The sequence below is a fragment of the Corella eumyota genome, chromosome 3, assembly GCF_963082875.1.
Source record: "Corella eumyota chromosome 3, kaCorEumy4.1, whole genome shotgun sequence".
In the NCBI taxonomy this organism is placed as follows: Eukaryota; Metazoa; Chordata; class Ascidiacea; order Phlebobranchia; family Corellidae; genus Corella; species Corella eumyota.
The window spans coordinates 20,298,667-20,316,502 of record NC_137492.1 but is presented as its reverse complement, the minus strand read 5'-3'; the positions used below and the strand labels follow the sequence as shown (position 1 = coordinate 20,316,502).

General features: G+C 47.9%; 1 protein-coding gene across 1 annotated transcript; it reads right to left on the bottom strand.

Moving 5' to 3' along the window:
* Positions 1-11,701: 11,701 nt before the first annotated feature.
* On the bottom strand, positions 11,702-14,544 carry LOC145746048 (uncharacterized). The gene is made up of 3 exons (XM_082564228.1): positions 14,431-14,544; positions 13,390-13,698; positions 11,702-11,779 (listed from the first exon to the last, which is right to left on the bottom strand). Exons 1-3 carry the CDS (start codon positions 14,542-14,544, stop codon positions 11,702-11,704), a joined length of 501 nt encoding a protein of 166 aa, XP_082420354.1.
* Between the last annotated feature and the right edge of the window lie 3,292 nt (positions 14,545-17,836).

The following is a 17,836-nucleotide window of genomic DNA, read 5'->3' as shown; positions in this document are numbered from 1 at the left end:
AGTAACATCTGATTCCGTCGTTGCCGAAGTGACGTCAGCTTTTGGAGTAGTTTCTTTAGTGACGTCAGCCACTGTGGTGGGTGCCATAGTAACATCTGATTCCGTCGTTGCCGAAGTGACGTCAGCCTTAGAAATACTTTCTGTAGTGACGTCAGCCACTGTGGGAGATGCCATGGTAACATCTGATTCCGTCGTTGCAGAAGTGATGTCAGCCTTAGAGATAGTTTCTTTAGTAACGTCAGCCACTGTGGTGGGTGCCATAGTAACATTTGATTCCGTCGTTGCCGAAGTGACGTCAGCTTTTGGGGTAGTTTCTGTGGTGAGGTCAGCTACTGTAGTAGATGCCATGGTAACTGATTCTGTCGTTGCAGAAGTGACGTCAGCCTTCGGAGTAGTTTCTTTAGTGACGTCAGCCACTGTGGTGGGTACCATAGTAACATCTAATTCTGTCGTTGCAGAAGTGACGTCAGCCTTCGGAGTAGTTTCTTTAGAGACGTCAGCCACTGTGGTGGGTACCATAGTAACATCTAATTCTGTCGTTGCAGAAGTGACGTCAGCTTTCGGGGTAGTTTCTTTAGTCACGTCAGCCACTGTGGTGGGTGCCATAGTAACATCTAATTCTGTCGTTGCAGAAGTGACGTCAGCCTTCAGAGTAGTTTCTTTAGTGACATCAGCCACTGTGGTGGGTACCATAGTAACATCTAATTCTGTCGTTGCAGAAGTGACGTCAGCTTTCGGAGTAATTTCTTTAGTGACGTCAGCCACTGTGGTGAGTGCCATAGTAACATCTAATTCTGTCGTTGCAGAAGTGACGTCAGCTTTCGGAGTAATTTCTTTAGTGACGTCAGCCACTGTGGTGGGTGCAATAGTAACATCTGATTCCGTTGTTGCAGAAGTAACGTCAGCCTTTGGGGTAGTTTCTTTAGTAACGTCAGCCACTGTGGTGAGTGCCATAGTAACATCTGATTCTGTTGTTGCAGAAGTGACGTCAGCCTTCGGGGTAGTTTCTTTAGTGACGTCAGCTACTGTGGGAGATGCCATAGTAACATCTGATTCTGTCGTTGCAGAAGTGACGTAGGCCTTCGGGGTAGTTTTTTTAGTGACGTCACCCATTGTGGTGGGTGCCATAGTAACATCTAATTCTGTCGTTGCAGAAGTAACGTCAGCCTTCGGAGTAGTTTCTTTAGTCACGTCAGCCACTGTGGTGGGTGCCATAGTAACATCTAATTCTGTCGTTGCAGAAGTGACATCAGCCTTCGGAGTAGTTTCTTTAGTGACGTCAGCCACTGTGGTGGGTGCCATAGTAACATCTGATTCTGTCGTTGCAGAAGTGACGTCAGCCTTCGGGGTAGTTTCTTTAGTGACGTCAGCCACTGTGGTGGGTGCCATAGTAACATCTGATTCTGTCGTTGCAGAAGTGACGTCAGCCTTCGGGGTAGTTTCTTTAGTGACGTCAGCCACTGTGGTGGGTGCCATAGTAACATCTGATTCTGTCGTTGCAGAAGTGACGTCAGCCTTCGGGGTAGTTTGTGTAGTAACGTCAGCCACTGTGGTGGGTACCATAGTAACATCTAATTCTGTCGTTGCAGAACTGACGTCAGCCTTCGGGGTAGTTTCTTTAGTGACGTCAGCCACTGTGGAGGGTGCCATAGTAACATCTGATTCTGTCGTTGCAGAAGTAACGTCAGCATTTGGAGTACTTTCTGTAGTGACGTCGGCCTCTGTGGTAGATGCAGAATTAATCAAACTTTTGTCACTGATAGTACTTATTTCTTCCGGTTTAATTGTTTCACTAGCCAGACCCTGAACGGTAGTAGTATGAGGTAAGGTTGTTAAAGTAGATTTGGCCTCAGTTGTAGCGGATAAAGTTATGTTTTCTGGTAAAAAGCTTGATAAAGTTGTTGTTTGTTCCGAAGTAGGAGTCAAACTTGTAATATTCGAATATTGATTTGTAGAGGTAGATGCAATTGTTACTGATTCTGTCGTTGCAGAAGTGACGTCAGCCTTCGTAGTAGTTTCTGTAATGACGTCTGCCACTGTGGTGGGTGCCATAGTAACATCTGATTCTGTCGTTGCAGAAGTAACGTCAGCATTTGGAGTACTTTCTGTAGTGACGTCGGCCTCTGTGGTAGATGCAGAATTAATCAAACTTTTGTCACTGATAGTACTTATTTCTTCCGGTTTAATTGTTTCACTAGCCAGACCCCGAACGCTAGTAGTATGAGGTAAGGTTGTTAAAGTTGATCTGGCCTCAGTTGTAGCTGATAAAGTTATGTTTTCTGGTAAAAAGCTTGATAAAGTTGTTGTTTGTTCCGAAGTAGGAGTCAAACTTGTAATATTCGAATATTGATTTGTAGAGGTAGATGCAATTGTTACTGATTCTGTCGTTGCAGAAGTGACGTCAGCCTTCGTAGTAGTTTCTGTAATGACGTCTGCCACTGTGGTGGGTGCCATGGTAACATCTGATTCCGTCGTTGCAGAAGTGACGTCAGCCTTCGTAGTAGTTTCTGTAGTGACGTCAGCCACTGTGGTGGGTGCCATGGTAACATCTAATTCCGTCGTTGCCGAAGTGACGTCAGCCTTAGAAATAGTTTCTGTAGTGACGTCAGCCACTGTGGTGGGTACCATAGTAACATCTAATTCTGTCGTTGCAGAAGTGACGTCAGCCTTCGGAGTAGTTTCTTTAGTGACATCAGCCACTGTGGTGGGTACCATAGTAACATCTAATTCTGTCGTTGCAGAAGTGACGTCAGCCTTCGGAGTAGTTTCTTTAGTGACGTCAGCCACTGTGGTGGGTGCCATAGTAACATCTGATTCTGTCGTTACAGAAGTGACGTCAGCCTTTGAAGTAGTTTCTTTAGTGACGTCAGCCACTGTGGTGGGTGCCATAGTAACATCTAATTCTGTCGTTGCAGTACTGACGTAAGCCTTCGGGGTAGTTTTTTTAGTGACGTCAGCCACGGTGGTGGGTACCATAGTAACATTTGATTCTGTCGTTGCAGAAGTGACGTCAGCCTTCGAAGTAGTTTCTTTAGTGATGTCAGCCACTGTGGTGGGTACCATAGTAACATCTAATTCTGTCGTTGCAGAAGCGACGTCAGCCTTCGGAGTAGTTTCTTTAGTAACGTCAGCCACTGTGGTGGGTGCCATAGTAACATCTAATTCTGTCGTTGCAGAAGTGACGTCAGCCTTCGGGGTAGTTTCTTTAGTGACGTCAGCCACTGGGGTGGGTGCCATAGTAACATCTAATTCTGTCGTTGCAGAATTGATGTCAGCCTTCGGAGTAGTTTCTTTAGTCACGTCAGCCACTGTGGTGGGTCCCATAGTAACATCTGATTCCATCGTTGCAAAAGTGATGTCAGCCTTCAGAGTAGTTTCGTTAGTCACGTCAGCCACTGTGGTGGGTGCCATAGTAACATCTAATTCTGTCGTTGCAGAAGTGACGTCAGCCTTCGGGGTAGTTTCTTTAGTAACGTCAGCCACTGTGGTGGGTGCCATAGTAACATCTAATTCTGTCGTTGCAGAAGTGACGTCAGCCTTCGGGGTAGTTTCTTTAGTGACGTCAGCCACTGTGGTGGGTGCCATAGTAACATCTAATTCTGTCGTTGCAGAAGTGACGTCAGCCTTCGGGGTAGTTTCTTTAGTGACGTCAGCCACTGAGGTGGGTGCCATAGTAACATCTGATTCTGTCGTTGCAGAAGTGACGTCAGCCTTCGGGGTAGTTTGTGTAGTGACGTCAGCCACTGTGGTGGGTACCATAGTAACATCTAATTCTGTCGTTGCAGAAGTGACGTCAGCCTTCGGGGTAGTTTGTGTAGTGAAGTCAGCCACTGAGGTGGGTACTATAGTAACATCCAATTCTGTCGTTGCAGAAGTGACGTCAGCCTTCGGGGTAGTTTCTTTAGTGACGTCAGCCACTGTGGTGGGTACCATAGTAACATCTAATTCTGTCGTTGCAGAAGTGACGTCAGCCTTCGGGGTAGTTTCTTTAGTGACGTCAGCCACTGTGGTGGGTGCCATAGTAACATCTAATTCTGTCGTTGCAGAAGTGACGTCAGCCTTCGGGGTAGTTTCTTTAGTGACGTCGGCCACTGAGGTGGGTGCCATAGTAACATCTAATTCCGTCGTTGCAGAAGTGACGTCAGCCTTCGGAGTAGTTTCTTTAGTGACGTCAGCCACTGTGGTGGGTGCCATAGTAACATCTAATTCTGTCGTTGCAGAAGTGACGTCAGCCTTCGGGGTAGTTTGTATAGTGACGTCAGCCACTGTGGTGGGTACCATAGTAACATCTAATTCTGTCGTTGCAGAAGTGACGTCAGCCTTCGGGGTAGTTTTTTTAGTAACGTCAGCAACTGTGGTGGGTGCCATAGTAACATCTGATTCTGTCATTGCAGAAGTGACGTCAGCCTTTGGGGTAGTTTCTTTAGTGACGTAAGCCACTGTGGTGGGTGCCATAGTAACATCTGATTCTGTCGTTGCAGAAGTGACGTCAGCCTTCGGAGTAGTTTCTTTAGTCACGTCAGCCACTGTGGTGGGTGCCATAGTAACATCTGATTCTGTCGTTGCAGAAGTGACGTCAGCCTTCGGAGTAGTTTCTTTAGTGACGTCAGCCACTGTGGTGGGTACCATAGTAACATCTGATTCTGTCGTTGCAGAAGTGACGTCAGCCTTCGGGGTAGTTTCTTTAGTGACGTAAGCCACTGTGGTGGGTGCCATAGTAACATCTGATTCTGTCGTTGCAGAAGTGACGTCAGCCTTCGGAGTAGTTTCTTTAGTCACGTCAGCCACTGTGGTGGGTGCCATAGTAACATCTGATTCTGTCGTTGCAGAAGTGACGTCAGCCTTCGGAGTAGTTTCTTTAGTGACGTCAGCCACTGTGGTGGGTGCCATAGTAACATCTGATTCCGTTGTTGCAGAAGTGACGTCAGCCTTCGGGGTAGTTTCTTTAGTAACGTCAGCCACTGTGGTGGGTGCCATAGTAACATCTAATTCTGTCGTTGCAGAAGTGACGTCAGCCTTCGGGGTAGTTTCTTTAGTAACGTCAGCCACTGTGGTGGCTGCCATAGTAACATCTGATTCTGTCGTTGCAGAAGTGACGTCAGCCTTCGGAGTAGTTTCTTTAGTGACGTCAGCCACTGTGGTGGCTGCCATAGTAACATCTGATTCTGTCGTTGCAGAAGTGACGTCAGCCTTCGGGGTAGTTTGTGTAGTGACGTCAGCCACTGTGGTGGGTACCATGGTAACATCTAATTCTGACGTTGCAGAAGTGACGTCAGCCTTTGGAGTAGTTTCTTTAGTGACGTCAGCCACTGTGGTGGGTGCCATAGTAACATCTGATTCTGTCGTTGCAAAAGTGACGTCTGCCTTCGGAGTATTTTCTTTAGTAACGTCAGCCACTGTGGTGGGTGACATAGTAACATCTGATTCTGTCGTTGCAAAAGTGACGTCAGCCTTCGGAGTAGTTTCTTTAGTGACGTCAGCCACTGTGGTGGGTGCCATAGTAACATCTGATTCTGTCGTTGCAGAAGTGACGTCAGCCTTCGGGGTAGTTTCTTTAGTGACGTCAGCCACTGTGGTGGGTACCATAGTAACATCTAATTCTGTCGTTGCAGAAGTGACGTCAGCCTTCGGGGTAGTTTCTTTAGTGACGTCAGCCACTGTGGTGGGTGCCATAGTAACATCTAATTCTGTCGTTGCAGAAGTGACGTCAGCCTTCGGGGTAGTTTCTTTAGTGACGTCAGCCACTGTGGTGGGTGCCATAGTAACATCTGATTCTGTCGTTGCAAAAGTGACGTCAGCCTTCGGAGTAGTTTCTTTAGTAACGTCAGCCACTGTGGTGGGTGCCATAGTAACATCTAATTCCGTCGTTGCAGAAGTGACGTCAGCCTTCGGGGTAGTTTCTTTAGTGACGTCAGCCACTGTGGTGGGTACCATAGTAACATCTAATTCTGTCGTTGCAGAAGTGACGTCAGCCTTCGGGGTAGTTTCTTTAGTGACGTCAGCCACTGTGGTGGGTGTCATAGTAACATCTGATTTCATCGTTGCAGAAGTGATGTCAGCCTTCGGGGTAGTTTGTGTAGTGACGTCAGCCACTGTGGTGGGTACCATAGTAACATCTAATTCTGTCGTTGCAGAAGTGACGTCAGCCTTCGGAGTAGTTTCTTTAGTGACGTAAGCCACTGTGGTGGGTGCCATAGTAACATCTGATTCTGTCGTTGCAGAAGTAACGTCAGCCTTCGGGGTAGTTTGTGTAGTGACGACAGCCACTGTGGTGGGTACCATAGTAACATCTAATTCTGTCGTTGCAGAAGTGACGTCAGCCTTCGGAGTAGTTTCTTTAGTGACGTAAGCCACTGTGGTGGGTGCCATAGTAACATCTGATTCTGTCGTTGCAGAAGTAACGTCAGCCTTCGGAGTAGTTTCTTTAGTCACGTCAGCCACTGTGGTGGGTGCCATAGTAACATCTAATTCTGTCGTTGCAGAAGTGACATCAGCCTTCGGAGTAGTTTCTTTAGTGACGTCAGCCACTGTGGTGGGTGCCATAGTAACATCTGATTCTGTCGTTGCAGAAGTGACATCAGCCTTCGGGGTAGTTTGTGTAGTGACGTCAGCCACTGTGGTGGGTGCCATAGTAACATCTAATTCTGTCGTTGCAGAAGTGACGTCAGCCTTCGGAGTAGTTTCTGTAGTGACGTCAGCCACTGTGGTGGGTGCCATAGTAACATCTGATTCTGTCGTTGCAAAAGTGACGTCAGCCTTCGGAGTAGTTTCTTTAGTAACGTCAGCCACTGTGGTGGGTGCCATAGTAACATCTAATTCTGTCGTTGCAGAAGTCACGTCAGCCTTCGGGGTAGTTTCTTTAGTGACGTCAGCCACTGTGGTGGGTACCATAGTAACATCTGATTCTGTCGTTGCAGAAGTGACGTCAGCCTTCGGGGTAGTTTGTGTAGTGACGTCAGCCACTGTGGTGGGTGTCATAGTAACATCTAATTCCGTCGTTGCAGAAGTGACGTCAGCCTTCGGGGTAGTTTCTTTAGTGACGTCAGCCACTGTGGTGGGTACCATAGTAACATCTAATTCTGTCGTTGCAGAAGTGACGTCAGCCTTCGGAGTAGTTTCTTTAGTGACGTAAGCCACTGTGGTGGGTACCATAGTAACATCTAATTCTGTCGTTGCAGAAGTAACGTCAGCCTTCGGGGTAGTTTGTGTAGTGACGTCAGCCACTGTGGTGGGTACCATAGTAACATCTAATTCTGTCGTTGCAGAAGTGACGTCAGCCTTCGGAGTAGTTTCTTTAGTGACGTAAGCCACTGTGGTGGGTGCCATAGTAACATCTGATTCTGTCGTTGCAGAAGTAACGTCAGCCTTCGGGGTAGTTTGTGTAGTGACGTCAGCCACTGTGGTGGGTACCATAGTAACATCTAATTCTGTCGTTGCAGAAGTGACGTCAGCCTTCGGAGTAGTTTCTTTAGTGACGTAAGCCACTGTGGTGGGTGCCATAGTAACATCTGATTCTGTCGTTGCAGAAGTAACGTCAGCCTTCGGAGTAGTTTCTTTAGTCACGTCAGCCACTGTGGTGGGTACCATAGTAACATCTAATTCTGTCGTTGCAGAAGTGACGTCAGCCTTCGGAGTAGTTTCTTTAGTGACGTAAGCCACTGTGGTGGGTGCTATAGTAACATCTGATTCTGTCGTTGCAGAAGTGACGTCAGCCTTCGGAGTAGTTTCTTTAGTCACGTCAGCCACTGTGGTGGGTGCCATAGTAACATCTGATTCTGTCGTTGCAGAAGTGACGTCAGCCTTCGGAGTAGTTTCTTTAGTGACGTCAGCCACTGTGGTGGGTGCCATAGTAACATCTGATTCCGTTGTTGCAGAAGTGACGTCAGCCTTCGGGGTAGTTTCTTTAGTAACGTCAGCCACTGTGGTGGGTGCCATAGTAACATCTAATTCTGTCGTTGCAGAAGTGACGTCAGCCTTCGGGGTAGTTTCTTTAGTAACGTCAGCCACTGTGGTGGCTGCCATAGTAACATCTGATTCTGTCGTTGCAGAAGTGACGTCAGCCTTCGGAGTAGTTTCTTTAGTGACGTCAGCCACTGTGGTGGCTGCCATAGTAACATCTGATTCTGTCGTTGCAGAAGTGACGTCAGCCTTCGGGGTAGTTTGTGTAGTGACGTCAGCCACTGTGGTGGGTACCATGGTAACATCTAATTCTGACGTTGCAGAAGTGACGTCAGCCTTTGGAGTAGTTTCTTTAGTGACGTCAGCCACTGTGGTGGGTGCCATAGTAACATCTGATTCTGTCGTTGCAAAAGTGACGTCTGCCTTCGGAGTATTTTCTTTAGTAACGTCAGCCACTGTGGTGGGTGACATAGTAACATCTGATTCTGTCGTTGCAAAAGTGACGTCAGCCTTCGGAGTAGTTTCTTTAGTGACGTCAGCCACTGTGGTGGGTGCCATAGTAACATCTGATTCTGTCGTTGCAGAAGTGACGTCAGCCTTCGGGGTAGTTTCTTTAGTGACGTCAGCCACTGTGGTGGGTACCATAGTAACATCTAATTCTGTCGTTGCAGAAGTGACGTCAGCCTTCGGGGTAGTTTCTTTAGTGACGTCAGCCACTGTGGTGGGTGCCATAGTAACATCTAATTCTGTCGTTGCAGAAGTGACGTCAGCCTTCGGGGTAGTTTCTTTAGTGACGTCAGCCACTGTGGTGGGTGCCATAGTAACATCTGATTCTGTCGTTGCAAAAGTGACATCAGCCTTCGGAGTAGTTTCTTTAGTAACGTCAGCCACTGTGGTGGGTGCCATAGTAACATCTAATTCCGTCGTTGCAGAAGTGACGTCAGCCTTCGGGGTAGTTTCTTTAGTGACGTCAGCCACTGTGGTGGGTACCATAGTAACATCTAATTCTGTCGTTGCAGAAGTGACGTCAGCCTTCGGGGTAGTTTCTTTAGTGACGTCAGCCACTGTGGTGGGTGTCATAGTAACATCTGATTTCATCGTTGCAGAAGTGATGTCAGCCTTCGGGGTAGTTTGTGTAGTGACGTCAGCCACTGTGGTGGGTACCATAGTAACATCTAATTCTGTCGTTGCAGAAGTGACGTCAGCCTTCGGAGTAGTTTCTTTAGTGACGTAAGCCACTGTGGTGGGTGCCATAGTAACATCTGATTCTGTCGTTGCAGAAGTAACGTCAGCCTTCGGGGTAGTTTGTGTAGTGACGTCAGCCACTGTGGTGGGTGTCATAGTAACATCTAATTCCGTCGTTGCAGAAGTGACGTCAGCCTTCGGGGTAGTTTCTTTAGTGACGTCAGCCACTGTGGTGGGTACCATAGTAACATCTAATTCTGTCGTTGCAGAAGTGACGTCAGCCTTCGGAGTAGTTTCTTTAGTGACGTAAGCCACTGTGGTGGGTACCATAGTAACATCTAATTCTGTCGTTGCAGAAGTAACGTCAGCCTTCGGGGTAGTTTGTGTAGTGACGTCAGCCACTGTGGTGGGTACCATAGTAACATCTAATTCTGTCGTTGCAGAAGTAACGTCAGCCTTCGGGGTAGTTTGTGTAGTGACGTCAGCCACTGTGGTGGGTACCATAGTAACATCTAATTCTGTCGTTGCAGAAGTGACGTCAGCCTTCGGAGTAGTTTCTTTAGTGACGTAAGCCACTGTGGTGGGTGCCATAGTAACATCTGATTCTGTCGTTGCAGAAGTAACGTCAGCCTTCGGGGTAGTTTGTGTAGTGACGTCAGCCACTGTGGTGGGTACCATAGTAACATCTAATTCTGTCGTTGCAGAAGTGACGTCAGCCTTCGGAGTAGTTTCTTTAGTGACGTAAGCCACTGTGGTGGGTGCCATAGTAACATCTGATTCTGTCGTTGCAGAAGTAACGTCAGCCTTCGGAGTAGTTTCTTTAGTCACGTCAGCCACTGTGGTGGGTACCATAGTAACATCTAATTCTGTCGTTGCAGAAGTGACGTCAGCCTTCGGAGTAGTTTCTTTAGTGACGTAAGCCACTGTGGTGGGTGCTATAGTAACATCTGATTCTGTCGTTGCAGAAGTAACGTCAGCCTTCGGGGTAGTTTGTGTAGTGACGACAGCCACTGTGGTGGGTACCATAGTAACATCTAATTCTGTCGTTGCAGAAGTGACGTCAGCCTTCGGAGTAGTTTTTTTAGTGACGTAAGCCACTGTGGTGGGTGCCATAGTAACATCTGATTCTGTCGTTGCAGAAGTAACGTCAGCCTTCGGAGTAGTTTCTTTAGTCACGTCAGCCACTGTGGTGGGTGCCATAGTAACATCTAATTCTGTCGTTGCAGAAGTGACATCAGCCTTCGGAGTAGTTTCTTTAGTGACGTCAGCCACTGTGGTGGGTGCCATAGTAACATCTGATTCTGTCGTTGCAGAAGTGACATCAGCCTTCGGGGTAGTTTGTGTAGTGACGTCAGCCACTGTGGTGGGTGCCATAGTAACATCTAATTCTGTCGTTGCAGAAGTGACGTCAGCCTTCGGAGTAGTTTCTGTAGTGACGTCAGCCACTGTGGTGGGTGCCATAGTAACATCTGATTCTGTCGTTGCAAAAGTGACGTCAGCCTTCGGAGTAGTTTCTTTAGTAACGTCAGCCACTGTGGTGGGTGCCATAGTAACATCTAATTCTGTCGTTGCAGAAGTGACGTCAGCCTTCGGGGTAGTTTCTTTAGTGACGTCAGCCACTGTGGTGGGTACCATAGTAACATCTGATTCTGTCGTTGCAGAAGTGACATCAGCCTTCGGGGTAGTTTGTGTAGTGACGTCAGCCACTGTGGTGGGTGTCATAGTAACATCTAATTCCGTCGTTGCAGAAGTGACGTCAGCCTTCGGGGTAGTTTCTTTAGTGACGTCAGCCACTGTGGTGGGTACCATAGTAACATCTAATTCTGTCGTTGCAGAAGTGACGTCAGCCTTCGGAGTAGTTTCTTTAGTGACGTAAGCCACTGTGGTGGGTACCATAGTAACATCTAATTCTGTCGTTGCAGAAGTAACGTCAGCCTTCGGGGTAGTTTGTGTAGTGACGTCAGCCACTGTGGTGGGTACCATAGTAACATCTAATTCTGTCGTTGCAGAAGTGACGTCAGCCTTCGGAGTAGTTTCTTTAGTGACGTAAGCCACTGTGGTGGGTGCCATAGTAACATCTGATTCTGTCGTTGCAGAAGTAACGTCAGCCTTCGGGGTAGTTTGTGTAGTGACGTCAGCCACTGTGGTGGGTACCATAGTAACATCTAATTCTGTCGTTGCAGAAGTGACGTCAGCCTTCGGAGTAGTTTCTTTAGTGACGTAAGCCACTGTGGTGGGTGCCATAGTAACATCTGATTCTGTCGTTGCAGAAGTAACGTCAGCCTTCGGAGTAGTTTCTTTAGTCACGTCAGCCACTGTGGTGGGTGCCATAGTAACATCTAATTCTGTCGTTGCAGAAGTGACGTCAGCCTTCGGGGTAGTTTCTTTAGTGACGTCAGCCACTGTGGTGGGTGCCATAGTAACATCTAATTCCGTCGTTGCAGAAGTGACGTCAGCCTTAGGGGTAGTTTCTTTAGTGACGTCAGCCTCTGTGGTTGATGCAGAATTAATCAAACTTTTGTCACTGATAGTACTTATTATTTCCGGTTTAATTGTTTCACTAGCCAGACCCTGAATGGTAGTAGTATGAGGTAAGGTTGTTAAAGTTGATTTGGCCTCAGTTGTAGCGGATAAAGTTATGTTTTCTGGTAAAAAGCTTGATGAAGTTGTTGTTTGTTCCGAAGTAGGAGTCAAACTTGTAATATTCGAATATTGATTTGTAGAGGTAAATGCCATTGTTACTGATTCTGTCGTTGCAGAAGTGACATCAGGATTCGTAATAAACTCTGTAGTGACGTCAGCCACTGTGGTGGGTGCCATAGTAACATCTGATTCTGTCGTTGCAGAAGTGATGTCAGCCTTCGGGGTAGTTTCTTTAGTGACGTCAGCCACTGTGGTATGTGCCATAGTAACATCTGATTCTGTCGTTGCAGAATTGACGCCAGCCTTCGGGGAAGTTTCTTTAGTGACGTCAGCCACTGAGGTAGGTGCCATAGTAACATCTAATTCTGTCGTTGCAGAAGTGACGTCAGCCTTCGGGGTAGTTTGTGTAGTGACGTCAGCCACTGTGGTGGGTGCCATAGTAACATCTGATTCTGTCGTTGCAAAAGTGACGTCAGCCTTCGGAGTAGTTTCTTTAGTGACGTCAGCCATTGTGGTGGGTGCCATAGTAACATCTGATTCTGTCGTTGCAGAAGTGACGTCAGCCTTCGGAGTAGATTCTTTAGTGACGTCAGCCACTGTGGTGGGTGCCATAGTAAAATCTGATTCTGTCGTTGCAGAAGTGACGTCAGCCTTCGGGGTAGTTTCTTTAGTAACGTCAGCCACTGTGGTGGGTGCCATAGTAACATCTAATTCCGTCGTTGCAGAAGTGACGTCAGCTTTCGGGGTAGTTTCTTTAGTGACGTCAGCCACTGTGGTGGGTGCCATAGTAACATCTGATTCTATCGTTGCAGAAGTGACGTCAGCCTTCGGGGTAGTTTCTTTAGTAACGTCAGCCACTGTGGTGGGTGCCATAGTAACATCTGATTCTGTCGTTGCAAAAGTGACGTCATCCTTCGGGGTAGTTTCTTTAGTGACGTCAGCCACTGTGGTGGGTACCATAGTAACATCTGATTCTGTCGTTGCAGAAGTGACGTCAGCCTTCGGGGTAGTTTCTTTAGTAACGTCAGCCACTGTGGTGGGTGCCATAGTAACATCTGATTCTGTCGTTGCAGAAGTGACGTCAGCCTTCGGGGTAGTTTCTTTAGTAACGTCAGCCACTGTGGTGGGTGCCATAGTAACATCTGATTCTGTCGTTGCAGAAGTGACGTCAGTCTTCGGAGTAGTTTCTTTAGTGACGTCAGCCACTGTGGTGGGTGCCATAGTAACATCTGATTCTGTCGTTGCAGAAGTGACGTCAGCCTTCGGGGTAGTTTCTTTAGTAACGTCAGCCACTGTGGTGGGTGCCATAGTAACATCTAATTCCGTCGTTGCAGAAGTGACGTCAGCCTTCGGGGTAGTTGCTTTAGTGACGTCAGCCACTGTGGTGGGTACCATAGTAACATCTAATTCTGTCGTTGCAGAAGTGAAGTCAGCCTTCGGAGTAGTTTCTTTAGTGACGTCAGCCACTGTGGTGGGTACCATAGTAACATCTGATTCTGTCGTTGCAGAAGTGACGTCAGCCTTCGGGGTAGTTTCCTTAGTGACGTCAGCCACTGTGGTGGGTGCCATAGTAACATCTGATTCTGTCGTTGCAGAAGTGATGTCAGCCTTCGGGGTAGTTTCTTTAGTGACGTCAGCCACTGTGGTGGGTGCCGTAGTAACATCTGATTCTGTCGTTGCAGAAGTGACGTCAGCCTTCGGGGTAGTTTCTTTAGTAACGTCAGCCACTGTGGTGGGTGCCATAGTAACATCTGATTCTGTCGTTGCAGAAGTGACCTCAGTCTTCGGAGTAGTTTTTTTAGTGACGTCAGCCACTGTGGTGGGTGCCATAGTAACATCTGATTCTGTCGTTGCAGAAGTGACGTCAGCCTTCGGGGTAGTTTCTTTAGTAACGTCAGCCACTGTGGTGGGTGCCATAGTAACATCTAATTCCGTCGTTGCAGAAGTGACGTCAGCCTTCGGGGTAGTTGCTTTAGTGACGTCAGCCACTGTTGTGGGTGCCATAGTAACATCTAATTCTGTCGTTGCAGAAGTGAAGTCAGCCTTCGGAGTAGTTTCTTTAGTGACGTCAGCCTTCGGGGTAGTTTCTTTAGTAACGTCAGCCACTGTGGTGGGTGCCATAGTAACATCTGATTCTGTCGTTGCAGAAGTGACGTCAGCCTTCGGGGTAGTTTCTTTAGTAACGTCAGCCACTGTGGTGGGTGCCATAGTAACATCTGATTCTGTCGTTGCAGAAGTGACGTCAGCCTTCGGGGTAGTTTCTTTAGTAATGTCAGCCACTGTGGTGGGTGCCATAGTAACATCTGATTCTGTCGTTGCAGAAGTGACGTCAGTCTTCGGAGTAGTTTCTTTAGTGACGTCAGCCACTGTGGTGGGTGCCATAGTAACATCTGATTCTGTCGTTGCAGAAGTGACGTCAGCCTTCGGGGTAGTTTCTTTAGTAACGTCAGCCACTGTGGTGGGTGCCATAGTAACATCTAATTCCGTCGTTGCAGAAGTGACGTCAGCCTTCGGGGTAGTTGCTTTGGTGACGTCAGCCACTGTGGTGGGTGCCATAGTAACATCTAATTCTGTCGTTGCAGAAGTGAAGTCAGCCTTCGAAGTAGTTTCTTTAGTGACGTCAGCCACTGTGGTGGGTACTATAGTAACATCTGATTCTGTCGTTGCAGAAGTGACGTCAGCCTTCGGGGTAGTTTCTTTAGTGACGTCAGCCACTGTGGTGGGTGCCATAGTAACATCTGATTCTGTCGTTGCAGAAGTGACGTCAGCCTTCGGGGTAGTTTCTTTAGTGACGTCAGCCACTGTGGTGGGTGCCATAGTAACATCTGATTCTGTCGTTGCAGAAGTGACATCAGCCTTCGGGGTAGTTTCTTTAGTAACGTCAGCCACTGTGGTGGGTGCCATAGTAACATCTGATTCTGTCGTTGCAGAAGTGACGTCAGTCTTCGGAGTAGTTTCTTTAGTGACGTCAGCCACTGTGGTGGGTGCCATGGTAACATCTGATTCTGTCGTTGCAGAAGTGACGTCAGCCTTCGGGGTAGTTTCTTTAGTAACGTCAGCCACTGTGGTGGGTGCCATAGTAACATCTAATTCCGTCGTTGCAGAAGTGACGTCAGCCTTCGGGGTAGTTGCTTTAGTGACGTCAGTCACTGTGGTTGGTGCCATGGTAACATCTGATTCTGTCGTTGCAGAAGTGACGTCAGCCTTCGGGGTAGTTTCTTTAGTGACGTCAGCCACTGTGGTGGGTGCCATAGTAACATCTGATTCTGTCGTTGCAGAAGTGACGTCAGCCTTCGGGGTAGTTTCTTTAGTGACGTCAGCCACTGTGGTGGGTGCCATAGTAACATCTGATTCTGTCGTTGCAGAAGTGACGTCAGCCTTCGGGGTAGTTTGTGTAGTAACGTCAGCCACTGTGGTGGGTACCATAGTAACATCTAATTCTGTCGTTGCAGAAGTGACGTCAGCCTTCGGGGTAGTTTGTGTAGTGACGTCAGCCACTGTGGTGGGTACCATAGTAACATCTAATTCTGTCGTTGCAGAAGTGACGTCAGCCTTCAGGGTAGTTTGTGTAGTAACGTCAGCCACTGTGGTGGGTACCATAGTAACATCTAATTCTGTCGTTGCAGAAGTGACGTCAGCCTTCGGGGTAGTTTCTTTAGTGACGTCAGCCACTGTGGTAGATGCCATGGTAACATCTGATTCTGTCGTTGCAGAAGTGACGTCAGCCTTCGGGGTAGTTTCTTTAGTGACGTCAGCCACTGTGGTGGGTGCCATAGTAACATCTGATTTTGTCGTTGCAGAAGTGACGTCAGCCTTCGGGGTAGTTTGTGTAGTGACGTCAGCCACTGTGGTAGGTACCATAGTAACATCTGATTCTGTCATTGCAGAAGTGACGTCAGCCTTTGGGGTAGTTTCTTTAGTGACGTCAGCCACTGTGGTGGGTGCCATAGTAACATCTGATTCTGTCGTTGCAGAAGTGACGTCAGCCTTCGGGGTAGTTTCTTTAGTGACGTCAGCCACTGTGGTGGGTGCCGTAGTAACATCTGATTCTGTCGTTGCAGAAGTGACGTCAGCCTTCGGGGTAGTTTCTTTAGTAACGTCAGCCACTGTGGTGGATGCCATGGTAACATCTGATTCTGTCGTTGCAAAAGTGACGTCAGCCTTCGGAGTAGTTTCTTTAGTAACGTCAGCCACTGTGGTGGGTGCCATAGTAACATCTGATTCTGTCGTTGCAGAAGTGACGTCAGTCTTCGGAGTAGTTTCTTTAGTGACGTCAGCCACTGTGGTGGGTGCCATAGTAACATCTGATTCTGTCGTTGCAGAAGTGACGTCAGCCTTCGGGGTAGTTTCTTTAGTAACGTCAGCCACTGTGGTGGGTGCCATAGTAACATCTAATTCCGTCGTTGCAGAAGTGAAGTCAGCCTTTGGAGTAGTTTCTTTAGTGACGTCAGCCTTCGGGGTAGTTTCTTTAGTAACGTCAGCCACTGTGGTGGGTGCCATAGTAACATCTGATTCTGTCGTTGCAGAAGTGACGTCAGCCTTCGGGGTAGTTTCTTTAGTAACGTCAGCCACTGTGGTGGGTGCCATAGTAACATCTGATTCTGTCGTTGCAGAAGTGACGTCAGCCTTCGGGGTAGTTTCTTTAGTAACGTCAGCCACTGTGGTGGGTGCCATAGTAACATCTGATTCTGTCGTTGCAGAAGTGACGTCAGCCTTCGGGGTAGTTTCTTTAGTAACGTCAGCCACTGTGGTGGGTACCATAGTAACATCTGATTCTGTCGTTGCAGAAGTGACGTCAGCCTTCGGGGTAGTTTCTTTAGTAATGTCAGCCACTGTGGTGGGTGCCATAGTAACATCTGATTCTGTCGTTGCAGAAGTGACGTCAGTCTTCGGAGTAGTTTCTTTAGTGACGTCAGCCACTGTGGTGGGTGCCATAGTAACATCTGATTCTGTCGTTGCAGAAGTGACGTCAGCCTTCGGGGTAGTTTCTTTAGTAACGTCAGCCACTGTGGTGGGTGCCATAGTAACATCTAATTCCGTCGTTGCAGAAGTGACGTCAGCCTTCGGGGTAGTTGCTTTAGTGACGTCAGCCACTGTGGTGGGTGCCATAGTAACATCTAATTCTGTCGTTGCAGAAGTGAAGTCAGCCTTCGGAGTAGTTTCTTTAGTGACGTCAGCCACTGTGGTGGGTACCATAGTAACATCTGATTCTGTCGTTGCAGAAGTGACGTCAGCCTTCGGGGTAGTTTCTTTAGTGACGTCAGCCACTGTGGTGGGTGCCATAGTAACATCTGATTCTGTTGTTGCAGAAATGACGTCAGCCTTCGTGGTAGTTTCTTTAGTGACGTCAGCCACTGTGGTGGGTGCCATAGTAACATCTGATTCTGTCGTTGCAGAAGTGACATCAGCCTTCGGGGTAGTTTCTTTAGTAACGTCAGCCACTGTGGTGGGTGCCATAGTAACATCTGATTTTGTCGTTGCAGAAGTGACGTCAGTCTTCGGAGTAGTTTCTTTAGTGACGTCAGCCACTGTGGTGGGTGCCATAGTAACATCTGATTCTGTCGTTGCAGAAGTGACGTCAGCCTTCGGGGTAGTTTCTTTAGTAACGTCAGCCACTGTGGTGGGTGCCATAGTAACATCTAATTCCGTCGTTGCAGAAGTGACGTCAGCCTTCGGGGTAGTTGCTATAGTGACGTCAGCCACTGTGGTGGGTGCCATAGTAACATCTGATTCTGTCGTTGCAGAAGTGAAGTCAGCCTTCGGGGTAGTTTCTTTAGTGACGTCAGCCACTGTGGTGGGTGCCATAGTAACATCTAATTCTGTCGTTGCAGAAGTGAAGTCAGCCTTCGGGGTAGTTTGTGTAGTGACGTCAGCCACTGTGGTGGGTACCATAGTAACATCTAATTCTGTCGTTGCAGAAGTGACGTCAGCCTTCGGGGTAGTTTGTATAGTGACGTCAGCCACTGTGGTGGGTGCCATAGTAACATCTAATTCTGTCGTTGCAGAAGTGAAGTTAGCCTTCGGAGTAGTTTCTTTAGTAACGTCAGCCACTGTGGTGGGTGCCATAGTAACATCTGATTCTGTCGTTGCAGAAGTGACGTCAGCCTTC